Source organism: Caloenas nicobarica, chromosome 29 (assembly GCF_036013445.1).
Source record: "Caloenas nicobarica isolate bCalNic1 chromosome 29, bCalNic1.hap1, whole genome shotgun sequence".
Classification (NCBI taxonomy): Eukaryota; Metazoa; Chordata; class Aves; order Columbiformes; family Columbidae; genus Caloenas; species Caloenas nicobarica.
In genome coordinates this window covers 1,639,935-1,653,228 of record NC_088273.1, presented here as the reverse complement: position 1 = coordinate 1,653,228, position 13,294 = coordinate 1,639,935, and the positions used below count along the sequence as shown (strand labels likewise).

Sequence of the window (13,294 nt, the reverse complement as noted above, 5' to 3'; positions counted from 1 at the left end):
GCTCCTACTGCCACTGCTGTGTGCTCATTGGTTACACTGTCACACGTGTGTGTGCACTCTAAGGACTTCTGCTGACAATGGTTCCAAAAAGCTGAATTTGGGTGGGGTATAAATATGGTTTTGTGACATCAGGAGCACCCGGACGAGCCATGTGTCTGTTCCTGGCCCATCTACTACTCAGCCACTGGTGATGTCGTAATACCTATGTCCGATATAGGCCTGCTCCTGGCCTGTTGGCTATTCAGACACTAATGACTGCAAAACCACCTACACACTATGGGCCTGCTCCTGGCCTATTGGCTCTTCAGAAACCAATGACCGCAAAACCACCTACATGAACTATGGGCCTGCTCCTGGCCTGTTGGCTATTCAGACACCATTGACCGCAAAACCACCTACATGAACTATGGGCCTGCTCCTGCCCTATCACTGCTCAGGTAGCAGTGACATTACAAGCACCTACACATGCCATGGGCCTACTCCAGGCCTGTGAGCTACTCAGGGGTGACTGACTCAGACACCTGGTGACCTCCCCAGCACCTGTAAGGACGTGCACCTGGTCCTGGCCCATCAGCCATTCAGCCAGGACTGACATCACAAGTACATCCCAAGCCACGTTTCTCCCTCTTGCCTTCAGCTCCTCAGGCACCAGTGACCTGACCACGTCACATCCACCCACTTGCTGTCTGCTCGCCTGCGAGACACAAAGGCACAAGTGACCTCACAAGCTGTGACACAAACTGTGTGCCTGCGCTGGGCCTGTCAGCTGCTCGGGTGTCAGTGACCTGCAACCACTTACACGATCGCTGAGTCAGCTCCTGGCCTGTGATCTACTGAGACACCAGGGACCTCACCCGCACAACCTATTTGCTCTGTGCACATGTTGGGGTGACCCCATCTGGCAGCGCCCACCCAATCACTTGCTCAATCCCCAGCAGCGGGATGGGGGAGGGAACTGGAAGGGCAAAAGCAAGAAAGAATATCTCATGGGTCAAGATAAAGACAATTTAATAAGTGGAGAAGTAATCACTCAGAGCAGGAGATATATATGCTCAGCCTGTCTCTGAGCAAAGGATGTTCTGAAGAACACACCTGCCTCCTCAGTTCTATTGCTGACCATGACGTCATATGGTGTGGAATATCCCTCTGGTCAGTTGGGGTCAGCTCTCCTGGCTTCATCCCCTCCAGCCTCTTGCCACCTGCAGCCTCCACACTGTTAGGGCAGAGGGAGAAACAGCAAAGGCCTTGAGGCTGTGCCAGTGCTGCTCAGCAACCACTACAACGTCAGAGTGTTGTCAAAGCTGTTCTGGGCACCATCAGTGGAGGCTGTGAACAAGAAAATTAGCTCCATCCCAGCCAGTACAATCTCCACCCCTTATTCCATACCATGTGCACTCTGCTCAGGTCCTACAGTGTTCAAGACATTTACATCCACCACCACCCCCTTCCCCACCCCAGACATGACATACACAGCACACTGGGTTTGGCTGGTGTGGCTCAGGTGGACCTGGGCAAGTCCCATCACTTCTCCCCTCACTCAGTCAGAGCAGTTTGGAACATTCAATCAGGTTATGAACCTAAGGACAAGGAAACCTATTTATCACCAGCCTGCACCCCACAGTGGCCTTACAGGCAGCTGGGTGACCCCCACAACCAGGGAGGTGCCTCTGTTTGGCACCTCAACGTCCAATTTCTGGTTCATGGGTTCATTGGCAACATCTTCTGCTTCATGTTGTCTATTTTGAGATCCTCTTCGGGTCTTTTCCGTATTGTCCCCATGCACATGTTCTTCTGAAATTGGCATTTTGTCCTGGTTTTCCATGTTCACAGACAGTTTGCCTGTGTCTCGCAGCACCCAGAAGAGCTCAGAGTCTGTCCCAGTAATCCCGCACAGCCCATCCTGCTGGTCTGGGCTGGGATGTGGGGGCCATACAGTCCAGCCCACAGGACTGGGCTTTTCCTTGTATGTGAAAGGATCTGTGCTGAGGGCCCCTCAGTGGCCTCCTGGGGGAGGACATAGCCCTTGGGCATGATCCAGCTTGTCTGTGTCCTCCCCACCTGATTGAAGTTCCTCCCCAGACATCTGTGGGCTGCTTCTGCACCAGGTAAAGTGGGGGATGTCGACCCATCCTTATACTTTTCTTTCTACTCTCATTTAAAATCTACTTCTTCATTCCATTAGATCTTATTAAAGAAGGCATTATCCATTTTATATGTACGTTATAATGGCTATGTATATTTAATTTCTCTGGTTTTATACATACGTATATATCTATATATAATGTGTATACTCTTATACACATGTACAGAGGCATATATACATTTTAAATACCATATTTATTCATAAATAAAACAAAATAAAATAAAATAGAACAAAAACGTAAAAATACTGGCTGCTCATGGCTTGGACAGGCATACTCCTTGCTGGGTAAAGAACTGGCTGGAGGGCTGGGCCCAAAGAGTTGTGAACAGAGTCAGATCCAGTTGGTGGCTGGTCATGAGTGGTGTTCCTCAGGGCTCAGTATTGGGGCCAGTTCTGTTTAATCTCTTTATCAATGATCTGGACAATGGGATCAAGTGCACCCTTAGTAAGTTTGCAGATGACACCAAGTTGGGTGGGAGTGTTGATCTGCTGGAGGCTGGGAAGGCTCTACAGAGGGATATGGACTGGATGAAATGATGGGCTGAGGCCAGTTGCCTGAGGTTCAACAAAGCCAAGTGCCAGGTCCTGCACTAAAGTCATGACACCACCAGGTAACGCTACAGGCTCGGAGAGGAGCAGCTGGAAAGCTGCCTGGTGGAAAAGGACCTGGAGCTGTTGGTCGACAGCGGCTGAACCTGAGCCAGCAGTGTGCTCAGGTGGCCAAAAAAGGCCAATGGTATCCTGGCTGGTATCAGCACTAGTGTGACCAGCAGGACTAGAGAAGAGATTGTTCCCCTGTCCTGGCCACTGGTGAGGCTGCAGCTCGAATCCTGGGGTCAGTTTTGGGCACCTCACAGCAAGAAAGACTTTGAGGTGCTGGAGTCAGTTAAGAGAAGGACAACAAAGTTGATGAAGGGTCTGGAGCACAAGTCAGATGGGGAGCGGCTGAGGAAGCTGAAGCTGTTTAGCCTGGAGAAAAGGAGGCTGAGGGGAGACCTTATTGGTCTCTGCAACTACCTGAAAGGAGGTTGTAGTGAGGTGTGGGTCAGTCTCTTTTATCCAGGTAACAAGTGATAGAACAAGAGGAAATGGCCTCAAGTTGTGCCAGGGAATGACTGGGTAACAGAAAAAATTTCTTCATGAAAAGGATTTTTGGGCATTTGAACTGGCTGCTCAGGGAAGTACTTGAGTCACCATCTCTGGAGGGTTTTAAAAGACATGTAGAAATGGGGCTTAGGGACATGCTTTAGTGGTGGACTTGGCAGTGTTGGGTTTATGCCTGGACTCTATCATCTTAAAGGTCTTTTCTGACCTACGTGATTCTATGATTCCATTATTCTATTATTTTATGATTCTTCTGTGCTTGTACCTACACACAAATACAGATTTTCTCATATAAAAAGACAGATGACAGATATCTGATAAGATCAGTGCAAATTTGGCCATCCCAAATGGGCACATTACACTGAAGCTTTTTACCCTGCTTTTCTCCATCAGGCAAGTGTCGCCAAAACCTCAGAGTGGGATTCACTCTGTGCCAAGAGTAAGAAGTGGCATGGACAGTTATTGGCAGGGAGCTTTTGGGGCCCTGGGCTGTGTAAGACAAAAATAAAGTGTTTCGAATGCTGTAGGTTTCCATATGATGGAAATGTTGAGAACATTTTTTTTGTTTTAAGCAATAAAAAATAGAATGAAAGATGTAGAGTGAAAGACAAGTCTTATTGCAGATTTAGGCTTCAAATATATCTGGTGTTGTTAACCTCCTTCTTTGTTTTGCCTTGTTTTACTATACTGATCTCCGGGGGATTTTATGTTCTGCCTTTGTTTGCAAAGGCAAGTGATCATGACATTGGGCTGGGATGCGGTTACAGGGACAGGGGTGGGTGGTGCCAGTGTAGGTGCCCTGGGACCCTCTGCCCAGGCTCCAGCTGCAGCTTCCGAGGGGCTCTGGTCTCCAGCGGGTCCTCTGTGACAACGACCAGTCCAGACATAGACTGCAGAGACACTGGCTCCTCTGGAGGTGGCCCTGGATACTTGTGGTCAGGCAATGGAGCTCGCCCTGAAAATGTGAGACATTTTCACACGTCTTTTAAAGCAGGAGCAGGAAATCATCAGCTGAAACAATTAAATACCTTAAATAAAATATCAGTGTTTTCCCATGAGATCAAAATGAGGCTTTTCAGCATGTGCATTAAGAGCAAGAGGAGAACTTCTCACCTTCCACTAGATTTGCCTTGCCAGCACTCTCTCTGTTAGGCTGTGCATCTGATCTCCCTCATCTTTCATGTATTTCCACCCATCCTAACTAAACTGACCATGTCTGAAGTCACATTTCCAGCAACTAATCTACACACAAGCACTTGCGATTGCTCTCTGGATTTCCCTTCCCCTTACTCTTTGATCACTCAGACATCTCTCAACAATCCAGTTGCTGCTTTCAGCTTCAAGGAGGTAAAAGCTTCCTTGTCTTTCGGTAGTCTATCTAATTCTGTCTTTAGCCAACTCTTTTATTGTGTTTATTTTGTAATTCATTTCTGCCTAAAATATTTTCTCATGGTTATGCCTTGTGAATGGTGAATCTCATTGGTGGCAGTTTGTCCTTGGCATACAGTTGAGGAGTGTGCTTTCTTTTAATCATGAATCTTATCAGTTTTATTTTGTTTGTTCAAAAGGAAAGAAAAGTCCCTCTTTGCCTGTGTGCAGCCAGGTCTCCAAGGAGAGCAGGTGGGAGCTGGTGCAAAGGAGCTGGAACATCCAGCTGCAGACTGCAGTGCAGAAGACTGGGGTAAGGAAAAGGGATGCAAGTGCCAGGTGGCCAATGAGAGAAATGATGGGGTTGGGGAGGTGAGGAGCAAGGCTGTCCACACAGTGTCAGACCTCAAGTGTCAGACCTTCTCCAGCCAGTCCAGACCTCCACAGGAGAGACCCTGGATCGATATAATACTGATAGAATATTTTCTTTAAACGGAAAAATTAAAGAAATACACCCTTTAAAATAGAAAGACGCTTTTATTAGAAGCTTTTTGAAATCTTTCTACATAGTTACACCAAGAAAACTCTCTAATTCACTGTACAAGAGTAGAAGACAATTACAAGAAGAGACATGGTTTCTTAGAGCTTTCTTCAGTGTAATGAGCCCCATGGTGCATTTGGTGCTGAGTCCTTGAAACTCACTGAGGTGCTGAGAGGAGATTGCACAAACCTTGCCAGAAGTCAAAGTCAGAAGAAAAAAGTACTAAGTACCTTGAAGTATTAATGAGTTCCACTGAGGGCAAGTACCAGCAAAGCCTCCCCAGGGACTCGTTAGAGCAGAGAATTGGAGGCCATGATGGCAGATAAACAAAGGGTCATGTGCAGGCAGCTGAGGTGCTGAGAAAACCCTGGTTTTGTTGGATGAAGCAGAGAGGCCAAGGCCTGACCCCCAGCCCCTGGGAAGGCAGATCCTGTCCCTCACCCATTGCTCAGGGCTCTTCCTGGGGCAGGGGGATGTGGGCTGTGTGATGCCGAGTGAAGGACAATGGTGTGACAGTTCCCAGCCTTCCTGGGGGTGTGCAAGGAGGCCATGAGGTGCCCCCGGTGCCTGAGGACAACATGTCTCCTCATAGGCCTTGGTGGCAGAGAAGATTGCCATAATCATGGGGACAAAGATTTGGGTTCTCTTGGTGACATCCAGCCTTGCCAGTGCCCTTTGCCATCTCCACCACAGGTTGTCCTACACTGTCCCACAGCTGCTTCTGTTTCCCTGCAGTCCGTAGACACCCAACTGGCTTTCTCCCCTTGCTCTCACCCTGGAGTTTCCATACATTGACTGATGTGTCTGCACTCCCATGCTCTGTTCCTCGAAACACAAGGTGGTGGACTGATCTCACGCTCCTTCTGGATGATTTCTTGTACCACAGCACTACCCTTTGAGGGTGGCAGTGTTTCTCTCCTCTGCTGTAGAAAGGAGGACCCTGAAAACTACTGACCTGTCAGCCTCTTACCTGTGCCTGGGAAGAACATGAAACAGATCCTCCTAGAAGCTCTGCTATGGAACAGAGAATGGTGACTCAAGCACTCCCTGGGCACCCTGTTCCACTGCTTCACAACCTTTTCCATGAAAAAATGCTTCCTAATACCAATTCTGAACCTTCTCTGGCACAACCTGAGGCCATTTCCTCTCATCCTATCACTTGCTACTCAGAAGAACACCAACACTCTTCATGCTACAACCTCTTTTCAGATAGTTGTAGAGAGGGAAAGGTCTCCCCTCAGCCTCCTGTTCTCCAGGCTAAACACCCCCAGGTCCCTCAGCTGCTCCTCAGAAGACTTGTGCTCCAGGCTCTCAACAGCCCTGTCGCCTCCTCTGCACTCACTCCAGCACTTCAGGGTCTTTCCTAAAGTGAGGGGCCCAAAACTGAACCGAGGATTCAACTTCTGGCCTCACCAGCGCTGAGTACAAGGGGATGATCGCTTCCCCGGTTCTGCCCATTACTCTATTCTCAATGCACTCCAGGAGGCTATTGGCCTTTTTGGCCACCTGGGCACATGCTGGCTCATGTTCAGTCGCTGTCGATCAACACCCCCAGGTCTTTTTCCACCAGGCAGCTTTCCAGCCACACTTCCTCAAGCCTGTAGTCTTGCATGGGGTTGTTATGACCCAAGGGCAGGCCCTGGCACTTGGCCTTGTTACACCTCAGACAATTGACCTCAGCCCAATGAACCAGCAGCTCCATATCGGTCCGTAGAGCCTTCCTACCCTCCAGCAGATCAACACTCCCACCCAACCTGGTGTCATCTGCAAACATACTGAGGGTGCGCTCAATGCCCTCATCCAGACCATTGATAAAGAGATTAAACTGGCCCCAATACTGAGCCCTGGGGAGTACCACTCATGACCGGTCGCAACTGGATTTGGCTCCGTTCACCACAACTCTGTGGGCCCAGCCCTCCAGCCAGTTCTTTATCCATCGCAGATACACCATCCAGGCCATGGGCTGCAGCTTCTCCAGGAGAATGCTGTGGGATACAGTGTCAAAGGCTTTACTCAAGTCTAAGTACACAACATCCACAGCCTGTGTGGTGGATTCACTCCCCCACGACAGACTTTCCCTCATCTGCTAAGCCGGTCACCTTGACATAGAAGGAGATCAGTTTGCTCAGGCAGGACCTGCCTTTCATAAATCATGCTGATTGGGCCCGATTCCTCATCTCATATGTGTGACCTCACAGTCTCTTTCCCAGCCCTGTTCCTGCTGTTGGCCTGTCTCCTGCAGAGGCACAAGTGACCTCACAGTCCCCTCCACAGCCATTGGCTTCCTACTGGATTAGGAGTTCCTGAGACACAGCTGAGCACATGGCATCGTACCCAGCCATCACCCTCCTTGTGGTCCAGTGTGTGAGCAGATAAAACTAAGTTGCTTTCATCAAATTTACCTAATAGATTTCCTATCAAGGGTTTGAGTGGAGAAACTTTCCTCAGAGGAGCTGCTCTATTTACCCGGGTACACTTTATATCTCTGCTTCTGCCTTTTTTTTTTTTTCTTCTTCCTGTGTCTGTTCCATCTTGAAAGAGCTCTCCAGGGCAAAGGTTCATGGAGTTATACAATAACGCAGATTGGAATTGACCCCTGAACACTATCTCTATCCCAATGATATATATGGCACCCCAAAGAATAGCTGATAGCATTTGTGCTCACTTGGGTTCATCTCTACCACGTGTACACAATGGACATGCACATGATGTGTATGTTTACAACTCATCTGTACAATGAAAATATGGATTTTTGACCTAGTATTTCATAGAATCATAGAATGGCCTGAATTGGAAAGGACCCACAAGGAATCATAGAATCCAACTCCTGTCCCTGCACAGGACAACCCCAAAGTTCACACCATGTATCTGAGGACGTTGTCCAGTCTCTTCTTCAACACTGTCAGGCTTGGGGCCGTGACACCTCCCTGGGGAGCCTGCTCCAGTGTCCAGCACCCTCTACGTGAAGAACCTTTTCCTCATCTCCAACCTAAACTTTCCCTGCAACATCTACCTTCCATTCCCTTGGGTTCTCTCATTGGTCACTAAAGAGAAGACATCAGTACCTTCCCTTCTCCCCTTGTGAGGAAGCTGTAGCCACCATGAGGTCTCCTTTTAGTCTTCTCTTCAGCTCTGATGCTGAGAAACCCCTTGGTTTGCTTTCTGAAGCAGAAAGGAGAAGCCATGACCTCCAGGCAAAGGGAAGGGGGATCCTGTCCCTCACACACAGCTCAGGGCTCTTCCTGGGACCGTGGGATGTGGGTGTGCAAGGCCAAGGGAAGGACAACACTGGTACAACAACTTCCAGCTTCCCCATGGGGCTGCAAGGAGGCAACGAGGCCCCAGTGCCATGAGGACAACATGTCTTCTCCTAGGCCTCAGTGGCAGAGACAACTGCCATGGCCAAGGGGACAGAGACCTGGGTTCTGTTGGTCCCTTCCAGCCTTGCCAGCACCCTTTGCCATCTCCATCACAGGCTGTTCTACACGGTCCTACACCTGCCCCTCTTTCCCTGCAGGCTGCAGACACCCATCTGGCTTCCCCACCTGCTCTCACCCCAGCATTTCTGTCCCTTCACTGACGTGTCTGCACCCTCACTGGCTGTTCTTTGGAACACAAAGCCATGGGCTGATCCAGCTCCCTCTGCGTGACCTCTTGCACCACAGCACTGCCCTTCCAGTCACATTTTTTCGTCCTGATATCCAGTCCTCACCTTCCAAGTTGCACTTTCTGACTCTTCCCTGCTTCTTCCCACTTCCAAGGAGAGCACGACCATCTAAGAAACTGCCCTTCATGCAGGGAACCCAACCTGCTAGGCTTCTTGTGGTTTTTTACCTGACCAGAGAGAAGTAATTTCAACAAAATCTTCTAAATCCCATGACTGCTGTTGGCCTTTCAGCTTCTCTGACAGACACGACCTTGTTCCTGCTGCTGTCCCGTCGTGTTCTCAGGTGGGATGGACGTGACAACCCGTCTCCAAGGCCTCTTCCTGGGTAGGGCCTGTGGGTACCTTGGCAGAGATTCTTTCCCAGCCATGTCCCTGCTGCTGGCCTGTCACCTCCAGAGACAGAACTGATCTCACTGTCCCCTTCACAGCCACACGCTTCTGAGTGGATTATGAGATTCTGAGACACAACTGACCTCATAATACCAGCACCCATCCATCCCCCTCCTTAGCCGCCAGGACCTGACCAAGACTGAAGCATGTTCTACGCAGTCCTACACCTGCCCCTCTTTCCCTGCCGGCTGTAGACACCCATCTGGCTTCCTCACCTTGTTCAAATTCATCAAATATATTTCCTACTAACAATGTGCATGAAAAGCACTCTTCTCTGGAACTGCTGTATTTCCGTTAACACCTTCTATATCTCCTCTTTTGACTTTTTTTTTACTATTCTTCTACCTGTTCTCTCTCCAGAAACCTCTCCAAGGAAAAAATTCTTTCAAATTACAGAATAACTCAGGTTTGAAGAGAGCCCTTGTCTCACTCATCTTGTCTCACTCTCCCGCTCAGGGCACGGTCAACCAGGTGAGGTTGCTCAAGGCCTCCACCCAGCTTTGCATCATCCTCAAAGGTGCTGAAAGTGCACTCTGTTACATCTTAGAGGGGGAGACTAAAGACGTTCAATAGTGTTGGCCCAAGTGCTGGTCACTGAGAGATGACACTCACAACTGGTTGCATGGAGGACTTTGTACCACTCATGATATTTGGGCTTAATGGTTCAGTCAACTTCCCACCCAGCATCCACTTCTTGAGCCCCATCAGCACCACTCTGGCCAGAAGGACACCATGGCTGAGGCCTTGCAAGCACCCTGTACACAACATGCCTTTCTTTCCCCTGTCCATTTGGGTTCAGCAATCCCTTCCTTCGCCTTCACATTCCAGGAAATGGGTGTAGGAGGACATGTCCCATCCCTTTCCCAGGGAGGGAGGTAGGGTGACCAGCCTGTAACTCTCCCAGTTCCTATTCCTGCTCTTCTTGAAGATGGGTTTGAGGTCTGCGTTTTTTAAGGACCCCAGAACCATTCTGGTTTCTATGGCACTTTTGAGAGCACAATCCGGAATCATGGGAAGGGTGACGTAGCAGACAAGAACACGTGCAATGAGCCTGTCCAAGGCAGCTGAGATGAATTTCACTGGTCAAATGGGGTTTGTTCCTCTAGTCAAACACAGAAATGTCAGGGTTCTGTCAGGTGTCAACATCTGAGCTGGCCTCATGGACTCCTTATGCACCCAGGGCTGCTCAGAGACAGAGTCTGTCCCTTTTACACACAGAGGCAGGAGTCACAGTGCCTCTCTGGCCTCCTGTTGCCACTCCCAAAGGATGGGAGGCACCTGAGCCCCATGGTGTGTCACCCTGCTCTGCACTCATCTGACTTGTCCCATGGCAGGAAGAATGGACACAAGGAGCTCGCTTGAAGGAAGCACATCCCAGTGCTGCATTCAGGCAGTTAACAATGGGATGTTACTTCCAACACCAAGTGACCTCAAGATCTTGTCTGTCCCACAGGCCTTCATGGAACCCTAAGGAATAGTTGATGGTGTTTGTGATCACTCGGGTTCATGTCACCTCAAGTACATGATGTGCGTGCTCACAATTCATCTGTACAAAGCAAACATGGACTGCTGAACTACTCATTCAGTGTCCCTCCATGGAGGGAAGAACAACCTCTGTGGGTGAGAGGCCAGTGCAGGAAAAGGTGGTTGTGAGGGGCCAGTGCATGATGATTGACCTGAGGCTCCTTCCGAAGGGGTGTCCAGTACACAGGGGCACAGCCCAGACCCTGCTCTGCTGGTCCTGCAGGTCTCTGGCAGGAGGCCTGGCTGTGAGAGGACACTGCTGTGTGCCCAGCCCTGCACACACACGCTGTGCAGCTGTACAATGGTGTTTCATCTGTGGGCCACTTTTGTAGGCATATGCTTGAGATAGATTTTGCAAGAAGATATAAACCATCATGCACTGCCCTGAGGAGATCACCTTTCTTTCTGGAAAGGCTGTTCTGAGGCCAGCTCTGTCACAGCAGTGCCCATTGCCTGTCCCTGCCTGCGCTCACAGGACTGACACACAGCAGGACGGTGACCAAGCTGCCAGAGCACTCAGGCCTTGCACCAACACAAGGGATGAGAAGGAGAGTGTGGGAGTGGAACGAGAACAGCTCTGGAAGACCAAGGGCTGCTGCTCCCTGTTAGTGCTGCCAGGTTGGGACTCTGCTCCCCTCCACTAATGCAGAAAGAAACTGTCATTGCAGCTCCAAAAAGGCCTTAAAAATAAAACAAAAAAAAAAACACTGCAGAGCCCTTTATTCTTTTTAAAAACAGAGAGAAAATGGCTCCTCATTTCCATAGACACTTGGTCAGAAAAAAAGGCAGACAGTGAATTAGGAAAGGAATGACAACATTATGACAAAACACAACCACAACAACAACAAGAAACGCTGAGAATGTAATGAGTTACCCTATAACTGCTATGCAGTGGGTGAGAGTTTGTTGCTTATTAGTTTGTTTCTTATTGTAAAAGTGCAGTTATCAATTTCCACACTGAATCCTGGAGCTCCTGGTTCCTCATGCTGTAGATGAGGGGGTTCGCTGCTGGAGGCACCACTGAGTACAGAACAGACACCACCAGGTCCAGTGAAGGGGATGAGATGGAGGGGGGTTTCAGGTAGGCGAAAATGCCAGTGCTGATGAAAAGAGAGACCACGGCCAGGTGAGGGAGGCAGGTGGAAAAGGCTTTGTGCCATCCCTGCTCAGAGGGGATCCTCAGCACAGCCCTGAAGATCTGCACATAGGAGAAAAGAATGAAAATAAAAAAGATGAAAGCTAAAAAGACACCAACCACAAGAAGCCCAGCTTCCCTGAGGTAGGAGTGTGAGCAGGAAAGCTTGAGGATCTGGGGGATTTCACAGAAGAACTGGTCAACAACATTGCCCTTGCACAGTGGCAGTGAAAATGTATTGGCTGTGTGCAGCAGAGCATAGAGAAACCCAGTGGCCCAGGCAGCTGCTGCCATGTGGACACAAGCTCTGCTGCCCAGGAGGGTCCCGTAGTGCAGGGGTTTGCAGATGGCAACGTAGCGGTCATAGGACATGATGGTGAGCATAGAATACTCTGCTACTATCAAGAAGGTAAACGAAAAGAGCTGTGCAGCACATCCTGTGTAGGAAATAACCCTGGTGTCCCATAAAGAATTTGCCATGGATTTGGGGAGAGTGGTGGAGATGCAGCCCAGGTCGAGGAGGGAGAGGCTGAGGAGGAAGAAGTACATGGGGGTGTGGAGGTGCTGGTCACAGGCTATGGTGGTGATGATGAGGCCGTTGCCCAGGAGGGCAGCCAGGTAGATGCCCAGGAAGAGCCAGAAGTGCAAGAGCTGCAGCTCCCGTGTGTCTGCGAACGGCAGGAGGAGGAACTGGGTGATGGAGCTGCTGTTGGACATTTGCTGTTTCTTGGAATGTGGACTCTTCAAAAAAAGAAAAACCAACGTAAAATTAGGACAAACTCCTCTTAGCAAAGCCACATCATTTTTTATAGATATCACCCCAATAGAAATGCATTTCGTTTCTCTGTTGTGTGCTGGCTGAGTGTGCTGTGAGGAGCAGGACCTCTGCCCATGTGCTGCCCAGCAGCCAGCTTTGCTCTGCTGCAGTGAGGACATAGGACCTGGTTTGTGACAGCTCTGACGTTCACAAGGAATGGCAGATGTAATCCACCTGCAATGAAAAAGTTTAATATCTGTCCTCATGACTGTCAAGGGCTTGGGCTGCAAAGGAGACAATTAGCATATTTTTATAAATATTTTATCTGGGTTTTTTTTATTTTCCATCACCACATCAGGTGAGTGCTGTTTTTTCAGGGGTAGAAATCCTAATTTCTATGATTGAAAATGTGATGAATCGAGAGACAGGAGAGGCAAAAAGGCTCAGCTTTCTCTGGTGCTTTATTGAGTCAGACAGCAGAAGTCTCCATCAGTATTTTACTCATCTGTCTGTGCTTCAGTTTGTGCTGCCATTAAAATGACTTCAGACACAAATTAATCTAATTAATCCAAACAACTGGACTCACACTGGAGCAGGAGAGCCCTGTTTGAAAGGGAAGATCTGCAAACTCTTCTCTATCCCAGCCCAGAGGTGGAGATGTGATG

At 49.2% G+C, this 13,294-nt stretch overlaps 1 protein-coding gene across 1 annotated transcript; it reads right to left on the bottom strand.

Moving 5' to 3' along the window:
* Window positions 1-11,662: 11,662 nt before the first annotated feature.
* LOC135999673 (olfactory receptor 14J1-like) lies at window positions 11,663-12,244 on the bottom strand. The gene has a single exon (XM_065653233.1). The coding sequence runs from the start codon at window positions 12,242-12,244 to the stop codon at window positions 11,663-11,665; it is 582 nt and encodes a 193-aa protein (XP_065509305.1).
* Window positions 12,245-13,294: the final 1,050 nt, after the last annotated feature.

Coding starts and splice junctions, on each gene's coding strand:
- LOC135999673 (XM_065653233.1), bottom strand. CDS start 12,244: ATGTCCTATGACCGCTACGTTGCCATCTGCAAACCCCTGCACTACGGG.